General features: G+C 43.1%; 1 protein-coding gene across 1 annotated transcript in view; it reads right to left on the reverse strand.

Moving 5' to 3' along the window:
* Positions 1-643: 643 nt before the first annotated feature.
* Positions 644-20,857, reverse strand: part of PLB1 (phospholipase B1) — a 133,986-nt gene continuing 113,772 nt past the window's right edge. The window contains exons 48-53 of the mRNA XM_048504965.1: positions 19,878-19,972; positions 18,538-18,619; positions 17,432-17,536; positions 15,647-15,742; positions 5,704-5,778; positions 644-1,372 (exon numbers count right to left, since the gene is read on the reverse strand). Coding sequence (XP_048360922.1) covers positions 1,151-1,372; positions 5,704-5,778; positions 15,647-15,742; positions 17,432-17,536; positions 18,538-18,619; positions 19,878-19,972 — 675 coding nt within the window. The 3' untranslated portion in view covers positions 644-1,150. The remainder of the gene's footprint in view (positions 1,373-5,703; positions 5,779-15,646; positions 15,743-17,431; positions 17,537-18,537; positions 18,620-19,877; positions 19,973-20,857) is intronic.

The raw sequence follows: 20,857 nt of genomic DNA on the forward strand, positions 1-20,857 counted from the left end.
ATGGGGAGAGGAAGGGAAAGAGTTCGTAAGCTTCTTTGAGACTCCTTATGGTTGAGGAAAATGGGGTATAAATCCAAACTCTCTGTCCTCTTCTTCTTCTGCATGTATGTTACCGATCCTTCATGCCTCTGCTCTGGTTTCCATAGCTTTCAGCACTCCCTGCTTCCAGTATTTGTTCTTTTCCTGGTTCCACACATATTTGCTTCTCCCCCTGCTTCTCTAAGGCCATTTCTCAAAAAAATAAATAAATGGGGGTTTGACTGTTACAGCAGTCCCTGACATAAACATTTGTATGTCCCTGAGGAGAAAAGAGTCCAACCCATTTTAGCAGCTTTGCAAAGTCATGGAAAATGTCTTTCAAGACACACATTCATTGAGGTAATCACATGCCTTCTGTGTGTTGGACACTGCACGTGCTGAATACACCAAATAGGGATATGAATTGGCTCATACTTTGGCAAAAATGTGCTCTCTAGTTTTCTTAGAGAAAAGGTCTGCTCTTAGCTCCTTGTCAGAATTTTAGCCTCACAGATTAGACCCAACCAGTGAGAAGAACAGAACTTCCTCCTGCTGCAGCCTACCAGACCCCCCCGAATGCTACCCCTGGGACTCAGTGAATCCTTCCTAGGACTATCATGGAATGTGGTCTTAGAAATTCTGACAAAAAGTCAAGGCCCTAGAATCACTAGGTGCAGTGGCCGCCCACTGCACCTGTTCAGGCTCCTGTCTATAACTTCGGAGCCTCTTGAGTTCCAGCAGTAGGGACTTCAGGGCTTTTTGTGGGAATTAAGCATGCAAGCTATAGACCATTTAATCATTGCCAAGAATCAGGTTTTAATCTTAGTATTTTCATTTTACTAGACATATCTTATTTGTAATCTGGTAATGCTGATAAATTTGAAATGTTCTTGCTTTAGTTTTCCAAGTATACTGTCCTTGTATGTAATCTCATATTTTAAACTCTGGTCTGTCATCAGTTTCTGAGATGTCTGGGCTGGTAGGCACAGATTGATGTCTCTTCCTTTACTTTCAAATGGAAATATTTGATTTAAATATAGACTGTGTAAAGTTATCGCTAAGCTGTCATACTGTTCTCCTCGTGTCACCGGAGGAAGATATTATGTTAGGTCTCTTTGGTGCAGGTGCAAATTTAAAATGATGTTGATTTCCCTTCAATTCCTGTGTTTCTTGCCTGTGGGTGTTTCCTGACTCTCTGAGCCATCAAAACCCAAATAATCAGGGAGCCTGCCAAGAATCCAGCTGCTACTGCCACAATCACAGCCCAGTAAGGGACCACAGTTCCACTGTTTTCTGACATGCTTCCTGAACTCTGACATCCACTGTTTCTTGATGTGAAAAGAAAAGGGTGTTCCTGCAGCAGAAAGAGACAATTTACAGAACATTTAAGATAGAAGCATTCAGTCTGCATGCTACTCATTCCATTAGAAATAATAGGCACCCCACAAATCCCCTGATTTTTTTCCCCCAGTGGTACAACTTCAGGATCCACCATCTTAACAGTTTCAAAAGCCATAAACATATCTATTCCCTTGAAGTATGTCATCTGCTAGATGAGTCCGGCTTTTAGCACATTTATTTTAACCCTCCAACTGGGAGTATGCAACTCTAATAACCTGTGGTGAAATGAAAGAGTTTTTTCCCCCAAAGAGAACGAGCCATTTAGGAACTAAATCCAAGCAAATAGTTTCCCCTTAAATATTAGCTTCTGTACTTTCACTTGCACAGCAAGAGAAAAAGCTGTTGTAAATCCTTACAGGACCAAGGGCTTAACTCCTCACCCTACTTGCAAATATTTGCAGAACGTCTCATAATTTCACCTGTCAAGGCCTTACCTTCAGTTCTCCTGAGAAACAAAATCCACATCATCTGTGGTTGGCTAGCTCCCAAAGCCGGATGATATTCCCCCTGATCTCCCTATTGGATACTCCTCCTATTTTATAATCTGCTTCTCTGGGTGTCCACAAACCTGCCCTTACCGGCTCTATCTAGACTGATGAAATGATGGCTCCTCCCTTTGAACATCATCTGCACTTGTCTCTTTGCCCTCTAGTTTTAATCAGAAAACCAGAGTGTGCTTATGACACATGAAATGCATAAAGAGGCAACAATTCTAAGTATGTCTAACATTTATTTCAGGCAGAGCACCATAAAATAACATAAAAAATTGCCATGATCAGGATATCTCAGGCTAGCTTGATCGCCTCAGATTTCAGAAGGTGAAGAAGGATCAACCCTGGTTGGTATTTGTATGGGAGACCTCCAAGGAATATCAGGGTCAAACCACCTTTGAATGTTTCTTGCCTTGAAAATCCCCATAAGTCATGTGCAATTTGATGGGCAAAAAAGACAACAAAGAGTTGGATTTATATCCCCCCTTTCTCTCCTGTAGAAGACTCAAAGGGGCTTACAAAATCCTTTCCCTTTCCCCCTCACAACAAACACCCAATGAGGTAGGTGGGGCTGAGAGAGCTCAGAAGAACTGTGACTAGCCTAAGGTCGCCCAGCAGGCGTGTGTTGGAGTGCACAGGCTAAACTGAATTCCCCAGAGAATCCTCCACAACTCAAGCGGCAGAGCGGGGAATCAAACCTGGTTCCTCCGGATTAGAGTGCACCTGATGATAACTGCTACGCCACTGCTGCTTGGTTGGGAGAGTTTTTTTTATTGCAGTATGTTTCCTTACTGCTCAATCAGGCAATTAAAATACCAACCTTAGCTACACTCTTTTAAGCCCACCAGCTTCACAGAGTATACGAACAGTGTTTTTGCTTCCCTTGTCTGATGCCCTCCTAAATCCTTCCACTTTCTCTACTGGTTTCTTTTTCTCCTCTGTGTCACCTCTTCCCTCCTTCCTTTTCAGCCTGTCCTTAAAAACTATTTTTGCAGCTCCTTCCTTCAACTTGTCTTCTAATCCTTCCTCTTTAACTAGGTAAATATACATGTGACTGTTCTTGTTTACTCACAGGCGTGATTTGTAACCCTCCCAAGAGGGAGGAGCTGAGTGCTGCTGGTGGCTACAGGAGGAGGAGTGGGGTGTGGAGAGGCAGGCAATGGAGCAGAGGCAGCACTTCAGCCACGGAGGTAACAGGGGGGATTGCAGGAAATGAACACAGGATCACATTAGTTGTATTACAACTGGAAGCATACTTCAAAATACTTCTGGATTGGCTCCCTAAACCAAACCTACCTTGCAGGGTTATTGTATGGATAAGGAAGAGTAAGGAAGAGCCATGTGTACTGTCCTGAGCTCCTTAGAGGAAGGATGGGATAAACATGTGACAGACAAAATAATGGCCAGACAGCCTCTTTGCATGTGCAGAACAGTCCAGCTTCATATTGCCTTCATATTGCAGGATGCCCTCCCCTTGTTTCAACTGGTCACTTCAGGAATGGAACCAGTTTTCTGGGCTACAGTGAAGCTTATTTGATTCACTTTGTAGCTATCATCTATAGACCAGCCTGTGTCCAAGAATTTAGGTACATCCTTATCAGATAAACCACAGGTAAGCAGACTGAGGGAGGGAATGAACATTGCTCAGGGCATCCTTTGAGTCAAAGGGCGCTGAATGGTGGATACCTGCAGAATGAGCACTTAATCATGTGGTGCACATTCCTGCTAGTGGCACGCTAAAGTTCTCAGACATTATTTGGGAACTGCAGAATAACTGATGTATCCAACATGGTAGCTTATGGTTCTTAAGGCACACTCCAGCACCCTCTTGTGGCCTTAGTATCCTGTTCAGGAATCACTGACCAAAGTAACAGGAACACTCAGGCCATTTTGTTACAGCAAAATTGTACCATTGTTAGCACAGGGAATATTCCTGTGCAGCCGGGAATTCTCCACAGCTCCTGGTGCTGCAACGATGTTGCCCCGGTGGCGCCCCGCAGAGAATTTTTGGAAATGCCCCTGTGTTACTCCAGTGCAGGGGTAGGGAACCTGCGGCTCGAGAGCCGCATGCTGCTCTTCTGCCCTTGCACTGTGGCTCCATGAGCCGAGCCGCCAGCCCCATCCTTGCCCACCCTGCAGGCAGCAGGGCAAGCGCACCAACTGCCCACGGTTGGCTGGGCCGCGCCAAGGGCTTCCCCTCTCGCCCGCCCCGTTGAAGCGGGGCAGGCGCTTTCCCGGCGGCCGGCAAGGCTGAGTCGCTGGCTTCATCCTTGCCTGCCCTGCAGGTAACAGGGCGGGCACATCCATGCACTTCTCAGAATGAGTGGAGTAAAAGGTAAAAAAAACCCCTATATATATAGTGTTATTTTTATTTTAAATGTCAAAAATTATTTGCGGCTCCAAGTGTTTTCTTTTCCCGTGGAAAACGGGTCCAAATGGCTCTTTGAGTGTTAAAGGTTCCCTACCCCTGCTCCAGTGGCTTCCACTGCTGTGAAAAACACCATGGCAGCAGAATCAGGGCCATTTTTTTCTGCCTCACTGCTCTGGCCTGCCCCACCAATCAACAGGCACTGACAATCGGCATCCTCCCCCGCCCACCGGTCTAAAATCCGTGCATGTGTGAGAGAATCCCTGTTGTTAAAGGACGTGGCTTTCATTGCAGTAGAAAAAAACACAGAGGGAAAAACCTTGTTTTTTAGACAGAAAAGCAGTGTGTGCAGGTGCCACAAACGAGAGGGCATCAATTCTCTCTCACACACAAGGATTTTAGATGGGGGTGGTGGTGGTGTAAAGGGCAGCGATTCTCTCACACATGCAAGGATTTCAGACAGAGGGGGGAGTGGAGTGCGGTGATTTTCTCACGCATGCAAGGATTTTAGACAAGGGGTGGAGGGTGGCAATTCTCTCTCACGTGCGCAAGGATTTTAGACAGAGGGAGGTGGAGGGCGGTGATTCTCTCACACGCAAGGATTTTAGATGGGGTGGAGGGCAGAAATTCTCTTATACATGCAAGGATTTTAGACAGAGGGGGTGGAGGGCGGCAATTCTCTCATGCACGCAAGGATTTTAGATGCGGGGTGGAGGGTGCTGATTCTCTGACGCACAGGATTTTACATGGGGAGGAGGGGTGGAGGGCGCTGATTCTCAGTGCTTGTTTTGTGTTCAGAGTCATTTAAAACTGAAAGTGAGTGGGGAAAATGGGGAGAGAATCAGCCAATCAGAACACGGGAAACAGAACTCTTCCGCGCACGCATGGACAAGATTCTGGAAGAGCTCGGGGTGCAAATGGAAAAGCATGAGGCTCATGAAGAAACCACTGGGGCATGATGCACCGGCTTTGCCAAGACTCCAGGGAAGAACCAGGGAGCTGTGAAAAGTTTGAAGCAGGGCAAAAAACGTTGTGGCAGGTAAATTCCCGGATCTACCACAGGGCATCTTGACCGTGAAAAATCAGCCTCAGACAACTGATGGAAGGAAAACACAGGCCAGGGGAGTGTGAGGCAAAAAACTGAAGTGAGCCGGATGGGGAACTGCTTTTCTGTCTAAAAAACAAGGTTTTTCCCTCTGTGTTTTTTTCTACTGCAATGAAAACCACGTCCTTTAACAACAGGGATTCTCTCACACATGCACGGATTTTAGACCGGTGGGAGGGGGAGGATGCCGATTGTCAGTGCCTGTTGATTGGTGGGGCAGGCCAGAGCGACTTGAAACACCCAACCCAATCCATGCCTGATGACTTTATTTAATTTTTAAAAAATCTGAAATCATGTCTTGGCAGTCCATTGTCACTTACTGAGGTTGGACACTTGAGTGTTGATCTTCCATGAGTAAAGTTATTGTAGGACTGCTTCTTTCCAACTGGCTCCAGCTGACAGAGAGAGAGAGAGAGAGAGAATGCAGTTTACTTCATATAACCTTCATACAACAACACACACTTCTAAAAATACATGTCCTTGCTATTGCTGCAGTATTCTGCTACTACATTTACAGTTTTATGGTAATGTTCTTTTTTGTCATTGTATGCTGTAACTATGGCTCAGAAAATGTTAACTTTTTTACAGCTGAAAAAAGAAGAAATGAAGTCACCTTTCAAAGGTCTCCAATGCAATTGGAGGGGGAAATCAAGGGATCAAGCCCACATCCAGTTCCAGTGCAGCTCTGTATTATGTGCCCCTCTCCTCTGAGCAATGAGAAATTTGAGGAGCAGCACTAGTTAGGTTTGGTTTTCTTTGTGGGAGAGACCATTGGGAACACATATATGCTAGTAGTGTTTGGGTATAGACAAAGAGGAACTTCTATAGGGCAGCAGTTTCACTACTGCATATTGGACTTTTGGGGGGGGGGGGGATTCTGCACCAGAAGTGCTCCCAGTCAACAATTCACTGCTTTATTTACTTTTCCACCCATGCTCACATACCTGCTGCCGCCCTTCAGCTAGAGGAGTAGGATTTCCTACTTGCAGATTGGGGCCTGGAGTTCTCCAGGAATTGCAACTGATTTCCAGATTATAGAGATCAGTTCCTCTGCATAAAACGGCTGTTTTGGGAAATGGACTCTATGGCATTACAGTCCTTCTGAGCTCCCTCCCTTCTACCATCTCCAGACACTACAACCAAATCTTCAGGAATTTCTGAAGTCACAGTTAGTAGCTTTGGAATAACACCTTCTCCAGGCTCAGATATGCTCTTGAATTGGAAAGCTAATTTGGGAGGCCACCTCATGGCAACTCCTACTGATGAACTATATCTATAGTCATATATTAACATTCTTTTTGCCACAGGTCCTGACTTTCATCAACTATCACTTTTTGTTAAACCACAGCAAGAGACTCCTTTACAGAGGTTCCAACTAAAGAGGTTGCCATTTGTGTTTCATGAACAGGGCAGAACCGCAGCAAAATATGTTGGAAAGATAGAATAGAGCGAATGACCTCAAATATTTTTGAATTTTGGAAGAAGAAAATGTGTGCAGGCAAAAGAAAATTTGCACATGAGCAACCTGAACTTATTTATATTTATATAGAAAGGAAGAAGTCTCACGTTAATGTGGGAGTTAATTTCAAATCAGTATATAGAGGCACAGTCTTTATCCCAACTCCTCAGAGCTAGCCTGTAGCACAGAAAAGAGTTGGCTGCCTTCCAGAAGGCGATTCAGCATCACATTTTATTCTCTGTGCCAGCCGTGAGACTCGGGAAGTCCCTCCTCCAAAGCAGGGTAACAATGTAAATGAGGCGAACTATGCCAGTGGGTGATATGACCATTTTTATCGGCCCTTATTAGGATGCAGTTTCAGCAGCCTGAGTAGAATCCCTGACAGAGAACAGCCAGAGTGCTGTTATATGCATACACAGGCAAGTGGGAAATGTGTGTTACAAGAGCTATAGAATGCCTGCAGGGTTCTCAGGTGCAATTCTTCTTTGCCCCCCCCCCCCCCCATGTTAAGAAAATCTCAATAGACTTCAGCTTGGAAAGGATATGAGAAATTTGAAAGCAAGCTGAAGTTCCATCTTACCCCATAATCTGTGTGATTGCTATGCTCTATCTACCTACTCCACACCTCACATGGTACAGAACAGGAGGCCTTGGGGGGTATTATTTGACACAGGCCTGTGGTAAGTTTAAAATGAGGACTATGCTCCCACTTCAAATCAAACAAGCCCTCAGCTCCTGATCTGGGAAATATTGTTAAGTATTACAGAATTCTATATTGCCTAATATGGACCGAGTCCAAAAGGGTTCTTTTTAACATTCCATGGACTAATACTTACATATTTGTACATGGACTAATACTTACATACACAGTAAGACTCAGTCTTACATATGCCAAGGAGTGGGAGGGTGAAAGAATATTCCTTACGTCTCTAACTACTGCGCATCCTAGTGTTACCTCCAAAGTCAGAAAGCACTCATGCATTGCCAAACCTGTCCAATCCAGTATTCATAAATTCAATGACTGCAGATGAACACCTACATCTAATCTCGGATTCTGACCATGCATATAGAGACCCTGCATACATTGGCTTTGCGCAGTCAGGTCTTACGCCATTGCATGGCTGTCTGTGGCATTGGAAAGTGTATGACTAGACACCGTGATGGGCAGGGAGGTAAGGCATACTTCCTCCACACCCCACTCCTTTCTATGAGTGTAGATGTAAAGTGCTGTCAAATTACTTATGGCAACCTTGTAAGATTTTTAACACAAGAGATTAACAGAAGTGGTTTGCCATTGCATTCCTCTTTACAACAATCCTGGCATTCCTTGGAGGTCTCCCATCCAGTGGTAGGATTCAAATAATTTAACAACTGGTTGTTTACAAGCACCATTTTAACAACCGGTTCTGCTGAAGTGGTGTGAACCTGCTGAATCCCACCTGATTATTAACCAGGGCTGACACTGCTTAGCTTCTGAGATTTGACAGGATCAGGCCAGCCTGGACCATTTCTAAGTGTTAGGCTAGCAGTTTCAAATGTCTGCCAGTCTTCAGTTTTGAATCATTGCTTCAGATTATGAGAAAAGAGTAGAGCTGTTATTCCTATTAAACAAATAACAAGGAGAAGTGTTTGATTTGCATGTGTACTTGGCCTTGTCTTCTTCCTTTTCATCCTGTCCTTCTCATTTTTCAGATCACAGTCTCAGGCTGAGGAACAGCCACTTCCCCAAAGCCAGTCCAACAAGTCCATTGCTGAATGAGGAAGCTGAATCCAGGTTATATCACATGATTTTCTTTAAATACTACTTGCCAAGATAGGCTGCCATACATACTAGATCTTTGGCTCACAAGATTCCTGTATGCCCAGACCTTTCCAACAAGGGATGCCATGGTTCACTGACAGAGAACAGAACAGCTTAAAAATCCTGAGAAGGACAGAAAAGTGGCTGGCTGGAACAGCTGAGAATGCGCTGATTTGACATACTTCCTCTGCAGCCTTGGCTGGCAGACCTCCAGACAGAATTCCACCAGAGACGACAGCACTGCCTGACCCAGAAGAAACTCAGAAGGGGTGGGGGTGAGAGAAAGAGAGAGAACTCCCTTTGGTCTCTTTCCTTTACTCCTTGTCTAGGAAAGTGCAGTTTAAAATTATGCCAGTAAATTTTTTAAAAAGTAGAAAACTAAGAATGTGTATTTCCAAACATACAGAGACCAAAATAGCTTTTCCAGCCCAAGCAGAGAACTGTAGAATACCCAGCTTGCTGCATCCAAGGCAATGCTATTGCCCAACCCAACTACTACAGGTATGAAAAGTAAATTCAGTTTCAGGCAGTGTGACTGCAAAGTGCAACAACTGGGAAAATTCAACAAACCTTATTTTATAGGCTGGGCATGACTTCACCCTTAACGTATTTATTTGCTTATTTTGTTGTAAATTGACCTACTATATTTCAAATGTGTATGAAATCAATGAGGCTGAAAAGGGTTTTTTTTTTTTAGACATTTAATAAAATAAATAGTAAAAATATTTACAGTATTAAGAAAACTCCTAAGGAATAAACAATTCCATGATAACTTTAAAAGACTTCATAGTTGTCACGTCATAATAGCTACAACAGAGAGCATGCCAAACGGTCCTCATTTTGCCTAGTCCTGCTGGACTAGTAATATCTTTACCATTTTTCTGAAAATCATCAATATATAATGGATAGGACTGGCCCATAAAGAAGGCACAATTCTGTTCGCTATTCATTCTAACAGAATGAAAAGATGGCAACAGAAATAGGGTGTCTACCCTATATCTTAGTGTGCCTGTCTAACAACAACAGTCACTTTTTAGCGTTACCTGCTGGTAGTATTTTCTGTTGGTCAAAGTGACAAAAAGTCTACCTGTCAAAATTGCTTCTGGTAGAGTTGTCTGTTTCATTGACCATTAAAATTCATACCAGCCACATTACTTGTCATCAGAAACATACCATTTCCAGCATGTCATTCTCAGTAGAGAATGAGATGCTCAGTAGCATAAATGACGTTCTCAGTAGTGTAAAGAAGTAAAATCAGAGAACTGGTTCTTTCTATTGCTGCACCTGAAGGTGGGAGGTCTACCTAACTTTGGGCTGCAGATAAAATGAGGTCTGGCTCTCCCATCCAGTCTAAAACATTCCTCATCCAAACAGGCATGAAGCTTTCTGGAAAGTTACACTCCATCTTCTGCTCTTATAATGTAGACCATCTCTGCTGTTTTTCATTTAAAATGGTGGATAGCCCCAGGTCTCCCTTACTTATTGAATTGTTTGAACATTGTATATACCTTATTTTATATGCTGCTTTAATGTGTTAAATGTTCTTATGTTTTAAAGGGGTTGCTGCCTTGGGGCCCTATTTGGGCGGAAAGGCAGTACAGAAATGTTATCTATATCTATAAACGCGAAATACCACTGACTGACTCACTGACTCACTGACTCATTAAAAGAACTCAAAAACCACCGAACCTACAATGTTGAAATTTGGCACACTGGTTTATTATGTGGTTCAGGGTTAGCCTATCACTAAGAAAGGATTTTCCAAAATATTCAGTTTTACTCGAGTTATGACACATTTACTGTTGAACTCTGGCCATCTGTGTTACTGTTGAACTCTGGCCATCTGCGCGAACATTCTAAAGGTGACAGTTAAAAACCTGCTTGCCAAGCTAAAGGATGCAGTACAGGGAGTACAAATGATTCGTTTCACAGAAGATTTTAATGAAGGGCACTTTGATGCTCTACTTCCATCTGTCAAATCAACAAGTTCTGATAATGCCCACCAAACAACAAGCACAATTGAGCCAATGGTGGCCCAACTGGATTCTACCACCAACCTCCTCACTGCATATGAACCTGTTCCTTCTGTTGAAACAGCTAAAGGGAGGATTAAACGCAGAAAGCGATTTACAGATTCGGTTAGAAAAAGACAACTACAGGAAGCTGCTGCAAAATATGCGGAAAAACCCAGATGTTCATAAAGAGGCTGTGAAAAAGTATGCTGAATGCCACCCTGAAGTTCACAGACAGGATGTGATGAGGTATGCTGAATGTCCCCCCGAAGTTCACAGACAGGCTGTGATGAGGTATGCTGAATGTCACCCCGAAGTTAATAGAGAGGCTGTGATGAAGTATGCTGAATGTCACCCCGAAGTTCACAGACAGGCTGTGATGAGGTATGATGAATGTCCCCCCGAAGTTCACAGACAGGCTGTGATGAGGTATGCTGAATGTCACCCCGAAGTTAATAGAGAGGCTGTGATGAAGTATGCTGAATGTCACCCCGAAGTTCACAGACAGGCTGTGATGAGGTATGATGAATGTCCCCCCGAAGTTCACAGACAGGCTGTGATGCGGTATGCCGAATGTCACCCTGAAGTTAATAGAGAGGCTGTGATGAGGTATGCTTAATGTCCCCCCGAAGTTCACAGACAGGCTGTGGGATGAGGTGCGATGAATGTCCCCCGAAGTTCACAGACCCAGGCTGCAGGTGATGCACGCTGTCACCCCTGAAGTTAGTTAGAGAGGCTGCAGATGAGGTATGCCATCGTCCTCGGGTTCACAGACAGGCTGTGATGTTGAATGTCACCCTGAAAATCATAGAGAGCCTGTGATGAAGCATGCGTAGCGAAGCACGAGTGCCCTGCTAGTAAATAAATAAATAACTGAACGAAAGGGTTTGGAACACCCAGCCAGAGGCCAGCAAGCAGCCAGATGCTACCCAGTACCCTAAAGTATTTAGGTCCCAATTTACGAAGCATGCTCATTTTTTATTTCTTGAATTTCCCTTTCATTTTATGAGTGGAGGAATCTGCAAAATTTGATGGGTCCATTCTTTATTGATGTATCTGTTCTGCAAAGCATATCCTGTTGATGGCTCATCTAACTTTTCAGAGATTCACAGTTCTGCAAAACCATCAGGATTTGCAGTTAACCTGATAGGTTTTTTGTTTCCCAGTGCAGCAAAGAGAATTGGTGGAGTCTCCTTTTTGGCAGCTCCACTTTTTAATTTTTTTTTTATTTTCCAAAATATACTGTATAGAACAGAAACAAGGAAATATTAGAAAATAGTTAAGAATAAAACATGGAGATATTTACCGACAATTATATTAAATGCACATTACATAATGAATCCCAATAGGACATTTTCAAATTATTAGACAGACCGTTGCAAAATCTTAAAATCTTTGTCATTATCAATCAACTCCAAAGCATTTTTACTAGTATAGTTATTATAGGCCGTTTCCCCACTCACCTTTAGTTGCAGGGCACTTGCGGCAAATAATCCGTGGGTCTGCTGCGTTCCCCACTACCTCAGCGGCAGCAACGCAGCAACCCCGATTCCACTGCTCTCCTTCCTCCTTTGTGTGCGTTATTTTAGTTCCTGGATGTTCGAGCGCCATTTTGAAAACCCCGCACCGAGCGCAGGGGCGCGCGGGGGAGTGGGGAAGCCCGGGGGTGACTTTGGGTTTAAGTTTCCCGCCATCCATCCAATAAGGCAACGGCGGGGTGTGCGCCATCCACACGCAGCCTGGGTTTTAATGTTTAAATTTGTAACGCTGAAAATCCACGTCTCCACGTCGTTTTGAGCGAACATGGGCAGATGCGTATTGAGGATTCCTCAGCAGAATGTGGAGATGTGGATTCATCTTTTTGAAAAATAAAAAAGTTCCCACCCCAGAACAGCGCAGCAGCCAATCAGGACAGCCCCTGAGCAAAGTGGGGAGTCCTGCGTAGCTGCTGCATGGCTGCAGCATTCATTCAACCAAGGGCCAGAAGCTGCGGTGGGGACCATGAGCCCACCCTGAAATGGTCCCGCAGCAAAGGAAACCGCAGCTAACGTCCACCATTTCGTAAGTGGGGAAACGACCATAGCTTAGTCACAATCAATTTTCAGTCCTCGTTATTTTGTTTTTACATGGTCAGATCAGTTTCATATAAAAAATAAAGACCCTTTTCCTCATTGAATTCATGTTTTGAATGTCAATTTGTGGCTCCACTTTTTAAAATCTGAACAGCCCCATCTCCTCATCTGAATGGACTTCATATGCAAATATAAAGCTGGTGTCCTATTATGCAGCAGTTCCATAGCAATATCAGCTGTTCTGTGATATACTGACTGTGTGCTTGGGCTGATTTGCCGCATACACATCTCTGGGAAGAAGATATTTAATCATAGTAATGAACTGAGAGAAAACTGAGCTGAGCTGTTGCTATTGCTGTTGCCTACTAGAACAGCTGAGGAAAATAAATGTTGCTGCCGCTCTGAGGAAATCCCAATATCATCTGCTACACAGGACTTTAAATGTGGATCCCCCCCTTCTGTTTTATTATTCTGGGGGTTTTGTCTCTGTGCTGTATTCCACTTATCCCTAATTCCAGTTTGGATAGGAAAATTGATTCATGAATTGGCTCATGCACAGTTTTCATTGTCTTCAGAACTTCTGCATCTTTTCCAACTTCGACATCCCTGATGCATACATGCATATTTATAAAACACTGCAAAAAATCATGATTGCCACATGATTCTTAGTTTATTCCATGCTCATGAAATCTCATGCATTGGTAAGATACTCAAGCAAAAATAAGTTTGATTCAACTGTATATATAATTGTATCAATACTGATTTTTTGGTAGTATTTCATCATCTCTGGGAAGAAGATATTTAATCATAGTAATGAACTGAGGAAAAAACTGAGCTGTTGCTATTGCCTACCAGAACAGCTTGCACATCAGTAGCACAGGTTGAATTCAGGTGTCACAAGCAAATTCAAGACTATCTGAGATGAGCTCAAGTGTGACTTATTCTTAGGCATACATGCCATTCCTGTTTTCCATCTTCCCTCACATGCAGAACTAGTCCACAGACAGACTCCTAACCTTAAACAACTTCTCACCCACAGCAATACACTTCCAAACATGGACACAGACTCTGGAACTAGTGTCTGCAAAAAACCAAGATGCTAGGTCTGTCCCCATATTGAAGATTTCCTTAACCAGGAAATGTAACCTCAATTGTAGCATCTGAACTAGGGCACTTCAGCAAACTGGAGTTTGTTTCTTGAATGGGATTTCAAATCACAGTGTCCATATTATATCTCTATGTTTTCTCTGAAGGGCAATTTATAATTCTGAAGGGCAACTGGGGTCCAGAAAAGAGTACACCAGAAAAAAATATATAACTATACTTGATAGGCTAATTTTAGTTTAGTTTATTTATCAACTGCCTTTCAACCCAAAGATGTTCAAGGCAGTATACAAAATTAACACCAGTTCCTTTTAAATGCATCCCCCCTAACAGACTGATTAAAATCACCAAATATTGCAACACAAGATGAACGCATAAGATGATCAACAAGCGGCAGCAAATGTCCTTTTTAATTCAATTCAAAGGCAATTCAGAAAGATTTTTAACTCAGTATAAAGGCCTAAAGAGATGGTGCCACTCTTGCCTCCTTAGGGAGGTAGTTCTGTAACTTATGGGGGGAGATGGGAGACAGCTGAAAAAACCCTCCCATGAGTCTTAGCTGGACCAACCTTGGGCAAAGCAGGTACCACAGAAAAGCACAAAGGCATTTTGCAGCAGCCAGAGCAGACTGTAGTCCCTGACAGTTTCAAATGCTGTTCTAACAAACTCTGGTGCATTTTGGAAGCACAGCTGTATAGAATTTATGGTCCACTAGCCTTGAAGCTTGTTTAAGACTGGGGCACATCCAGGTTCCAGTTAGCTTAGTGGATGTTTTCTACTGCACAGGATTTTTATCTGTGTTATCAGGATCTGTTTTTTAGATTCCTTTTGGTACTTTGTAATGTTTGTAGTTTTGGACAAGTGTTATATTTATAGCCAGACTTCATATGAAAGTAGAAACAGTTGCTGAGAGCCTTTTTCAGTGCAATTTCTATTGGGTTGAAAAGCACAAGGCTGGCAGCCATCCATGCCATTTAGGGTAGGGTCCCCTACATGGTGCCCACAAGCACCATGGTACCTACCAACATTTTTCATCTTTGCCAATTGTTTTTAGAAAGGCAGACAGATAGGGTTCCTGCCCAACAGAGCATCTGACTGGCTGTTTAGATTAAAATTATATTTTTCTGGCAGCAACTGCCAATGCAGTTTTAGTTGAATTCTCTAACACACTCCTCTTTCTCAGTCTATGTTTTTTAAAATTATTCCTCTTGTCTCCTGCACTTCCTCTCTGTGTGGATGTCTGGCTGGTTCTGCCTCCCAAGGCAGCCATTTTGTGGTTGCGCCCACCATGCTATGAAAATTCCAAAGTGCTCATATCCTCAAAAAGGTTGGGAACCTCTGGTATAGCTACTAAAAGCTACTAAAGCTTTCAAAAAGTAGAAGATCACTTCCCACTGCTGTGTCTAAATTGGCCATGTTTCCTCAATTTCTAAATTCTCTCCAGTACACCCTGCCTGGAGAAATGCTTTCCAAGACCGCCATAATATTATTGATGTTTCCAAGTTTCTGTGTGGTGATAAATTATACAGGAACTTCGTCCTTTTTGCTACCACACCCACTGCTAGCATTAAATATGTAACAGTTCTTTAAGAGCTTAATATGAGCCAAAGCCTCAAACCTCAATTCTCTTTTGATTAGCAGGGTTAAGCCCTGGAAGCTGTGAAATCATAATACAATTGTAATAACTGTGTGCCAAGTGCTTTCCATCATCATTAAGTAATCTTAGCCAGTCATTTCCTGTAATGTTACGGTGCTAGGCTTCCAAACAGAAGGAGTAGCTCTCCATGGGCTTGAACTCCTGACAGCCATTCTTACCATATTATTCCAGAGCGCAGTGGCCATGCCAGCGTAGCCTCTCGCAGAGAAATGGAAGCAGTCCACAGCAAAGAAACTCAGATCTGGTTTCCCATCCTGTGATTTTACACACAAAAATAAAACATCATACAAGCTCTAGGAGATCTTTCGTCTTTCCACAACATTCTGGTATTTCACATCCAGTCAACTCCTTTCATATGATTATTCAGCAACTGATACTTAGGCATAGCTCCTGTTTTCTGGTATAATCTCAGTTTCAGACCAGTAAGGGTGACAAGTTGTTGTTAAACTGAGTTAAACTGAGAGAGAAGACACAGTTTTTTTTTCATTTGGCATATATGACAAATAGATACCTTCATTCTTCATATCAGCAATGTAATGACCCTGTGGCCCTACCTCCCCAAAGATGCATCATGGTATAGCCACATTGTCAAAGATGAATCAACACTCAATTCCAGTCAACAATTTCCAAGGCTAATCTTTACTCTGCTGCCTGGCTGTTTTGTCCCTGACTACATCCACCTGCTTTCAGCCAGGTTCTTAGGCCTGCTTCTGCTGCTGAGGTCCTTTACCTGATCTTCGTAGCTGTGGCACTGGCTGCCTCATCTTCTGGCAGGCTAATGTTGGTAGAAGCTAGGCCATCCAAGTCTGGCCTGTGGTAGCTATGGCCTCTTAGCCAGGAATAACACTTTCCCAGTCCAGGGAAAATCTGTGGGTCTACAGCTCCTTCCTAGTTCCTAGCTAGCAGGTCCCAACCAGGTCCTGAATCCTTTAGTTGGGCCCTTGTTATCCTCCTCCTGCTGGATACATCCAGTTCTTGCTGCCCTAGGCCTGCTCCTAAGACTTTTCTTCCGCAGAGACCTTTGCCTTAAAATATGTCTTCTAGCCCTGGTTGTCATTCCTGTTATCTGCTCCTGGCATATCCTCAGTGCTCCCCCACAGGGTACTTTCTTCTGCTCTGTTACAGTGTTGCTGGCCTGCTTAAGGTAGTGTCCATGTTCCACTCTATCTCCACAAGGGCTGGGGTGCTGAGGGATCAGGTAGCAGGTGATGTGAAGATCATGACCTAAGATCCTGAAGAGGTAATACTGACCTTGTTATAAGGTTACCAACATTGCCTTAGCAAATACTGGGAGGATGGGGTGATGATTCCTAGGAAAGGTGAAAACTGGGAGGCTGTGATGTCACTACTGGGTGATGGTCTAGACTGGGTCTTGGAGCACAGAGATTAGGGGAAACTCCTAGAGAATCACAATTTGAAGACCATTTTTCTTCCCACTCCTTTCCTAGGGGGCAGGACATTGGGACTGGGGTGCGTAATTCCCTGCTGGGGGCATGAGAAGGGAGGCTTCCCTTTATAGACTATTAGTCTGACCCAGTGCAAGCTAGTTGCATGTGTAATCTTGTTTTCTGAGTAGCGGGGAGAAGATAATTTGTCCTTCCAACATGGTTGACAAGTGCTATCCATTTAATTTGTTATGCAGAGCAAAATAGGAACCACTGACAGCTGATTCTTTTATATCTGCTATGTTCCATTCCATCATTTATACAGTCATAACATGTATTCTTCATATTAGTCATGCTAGGGTATGACAAGGGGACAGACATTTGGGATCAGGTTCTTCTATCTAGTCAGAGAAGTACTTGGCAAAAGCCCTTCTATGCAAGCAAATGCACAAATGCACATTATCATAATGGTGATGTAATCCGTACCCTGTATATCTTACTAACTGAACTATTCTGGCATGCACTTTTGAAAACTGAAGGTAACAAATTATGACTTACACTATCCAGTGGCAGGTTGGTATTTTGGAAAAATGGCTGAACAACAACAGCAAAATCTTCCCGTTGGTCATAGCGACTGCCATTGATCATCACTGAGCTTCTCTCCTGTTTGAGAGTGGGAGTTACAAAATGAAAATGTGTAATGCCTCTCTGCTCATGTGAAAAGCAACCCTTGGATGTGATAACATGGTGGCTGTTCCCACTTTTCTCCCCAGTGTATAAGTTAATTCAGAGCACTCGAACTAAAGGAAGTTAGTGACAAGAATCAGAAAGATGGCCACGAAGTGAGTAGAAGGAGAGCAAACCAAGATAAGTTAACCAGCCCAACTGACAGCAGTTGGTGGTTGTGTGGTCTCAGTTTCTACAATACAAGAATAATTTTGCATAGGCTTTTTGCAAGGATCAAGAAAGAGAGGAGATGGTATTGTACTAGGTCCTTGAGGCTCAAGTGGGAAACTTATAAATCTCACTCTCTCATTATCATCATTGCCACGTCTCAGATTTCTGCACTGCTTCCCTGCATGGCTTTTGAAGCAGTTAACCATAAAACCACTGGATGCTTATAAAATACAAACTCAGAGCACTATCAACTAGAAAGACATTTTTTTAAAACACTGTAATAATATAGTAAAGCATTTCCAGTTCTGCACCATAGTGGTTGTGTCCAGCTGCACTCAGAATCCAGAAGATTTTTACATCATGGAAAGGGTCTAAAGAAGTCATAGTAACTGGGGTTCCACTGCCAAGAAGATTTGAGGTGTCATCACTTTCTACTGTACCTTAGCTAGTGGGAGAATCCTCAGTAGGCATCTGCTTTGCATTCAGAAAGTCCCAGGTTCATTTCCTGGCATCTCCAGTTAGAAAAAGTAGTAAGCTGGAAGACCTCTACCTGAGATCCTGGAAAACTGATTCCAGTCAAAATAGAAATATTGAACTTGATAAACCAATAGTTTAACTGAAGGTAAGGCAGTGCCATGGGTTCACATGAGGTCATTCTACCAAGTGTCCACTGAAATCTGAATTCAAATTCAAGTATTTTCACTATGGTGACATGTGGACTCCTCATAGAGGATTCAAAAGTCTAAATCAAGAGGTTGTTGCTTTACCTGATAGTCTTTGTTAACTCTTTGCATTTCTTGCAGTTCAGAGGAATTTTCATGAGGGTTTAGAAAGCATGGACACAGGCTCCTGAAAGACAAAAATACCCAAATCAACAGCAATCCAAGGCAGATGGTACAATTTAGTTATCAACAGCTTAATAAAAAAGGAAGCACTAGAGGATGATCCCAGTATCAATTCCTATGCTTAATCCTAGAATATGCAGAGTTCTGTCTTGGTGTATTTTTGTAACTGGTGTAATAATGGACTCATTAGAAACATGGGTTTAGGCCTAATGCAATGCCTTGCATCCCAAGGTACTGTTCCATCTATGCAATTGCAGTTTCTCAGTATTTAGGGAAGGTGAGTTTTGGTAATTCTCTACCTCCTACTGCAGTGATGGCGAACCTTTTCGAGACCAAGTGCCCAAATTGCAACCCAAAACCCACTTATTTATCGCAAAGTGCCAACATGGCAATTTAACCTGAATACTGAGGTTTTAGTTTAGAAAAAAACGGTTGACTCCAAGGCGCACATTACTCAGGAGTAAGCTTGGTGAAGCAACCGTGCAACGCTTCGAATGGATGAATCACGACCCTAGGAGGGTTTACTCAGAAGCAAGCCCCATTGCCAGCAACCAAGCTTACTCCCAGGTAAAGGATCGTGCCCAGGCCAGCCTAGATGTGTGTGTGTGGGGGGGGGGTGTGATTTTCCGCCCCCCCGACATGACGAACTCTGTGCATGCGTGCCCACAGAAAGGGCTCTGAGTGCCACCTCTGGCACCTGTGCCATAGGTTCGCCACTGCTGTCCTACTGGATACTTCCACTTTCCCATCCCACCCTGTGCCTGTTGGAGACTTCCACTATCCCACTGGAGCACTATTTCAGGGGCATGGAAGGATGCAGTTGAGGGGGAGGGGGAGATGAAGAAATTGGTGGGTGAGCTTGTGCTTACTGCAATCAAATCTTATGTAAAGGAGATACTGCATCCTGGACTCCATGTGCTTCTCATATTGGCTAACATGCAGAGGTTCAGCCACTGTGGAAGAGACTTCACTCTGTTATTAATATCTAGATAGAAAATAGGAAACCCAAAACTAATCTCACTTAAATGGCTGCAACTCTAATGGAAATCAATGCTGGCTGCTCCTACGCGAGTAAAAGAAAAACTAAACCCAATATCCTCATTATAATTAGAACATTGGCTGCCTCACAGCTCCAAAGTTCAATAATATACAACAGGGGGCAGGTTTTTAAACCCATAGCGGCTGCTTTATGAGTAACAAGGATATAGATTAGTCCTAAAAATAACATTCAGTAGAAACCAACATATGATCTGTTCACTTACTCTCCTGAAAGAACACATCCGGCTGTTTCTCTTTCTATCTTACGCAGCCTAGTGAGCTCCATTATCTCTACCACGTTGACAAAGGCCCGAGGGAGCTGCAGGGATTATAAGAATCAGATATATTGATGCACAGATCACTGGCCAGCAGGGAGAGGTTATGCACAGAAAACAATAATCTTCATCAAGTGGGAAAGGAAATATGGAAAGGCTAGTGACAACTGACCAACGTACTTTGTTGGTATAATATAAAATAGTATGTTTCAGCCAAAATTGCAGGAAGGCAACAGGAGGCCTTTAGATCTATAAATCTAGATTTAAAACTAGATTCAATAGTCTTGCTTGGAAATCATTAATGGAGAGCAAGGAAATACTTTGTCACAAACTTCTAAAATTAGATCTTGAGTAGGATTTTTTTGGCCATAGATTTCCATGCCCCAACAGTCAAAAAAAGAACAGGGTGCATCCATATAATTAGATTTTGAGGTCTAAATAAGATATAGGGTTTGCATTATTAGGCAGAGTCCAGACCATTATTGCTTTAAAAATTTTGCAGACTAAACTTTCCTTTACTGCAGTTTCATAAAGAGCTCAGCTGATTTCCCGCAGTTCTACAATGCTAGAAAGCCACTTTCGACAAATGAAAAACATTATCCTTGAAAGAAAAGACTCCCAGTTGTAGAACAGATGCTTTGCATGCAGAGGATGATAGGTTTGATCCCTACCACTTATGATTAAAGGATCACATGATGTGGAAGAGCTTCAGTTCCCTGGAGAACCACTGCCAACCAAAGCATATAATAATGAACTTAATAGATTAATGGTTTACCTCACTTTCAGGCAACATAATCTGTTCTCTGTCCTTATTAAGCTACTACTTGAGAGAAGATATGGAGGTAGTACCGGGTAAGAAGGTGGGAATCTGGGGCCTTTCTCTCTGATTGATGCACGTACGTATCACTTTGAAGAACCGAACTACTGAA

This window comes from Sphaerodactylus townsendi, linkage group LG01 (assembly GCF_021028975.2).
Source record: "Sphaerodactylus townsendi isolate TG3544 linkage group LG01, MPM_Stown_v2.3, whole genome shotgun sequence".
Lineage (NCBI taxonomy): Eukaryota > Metazoa > Chordata > Lepidosauria > Squamata > Sphaerodactylidae > Sphaerodactylus > Sphaerodactylus townsendi.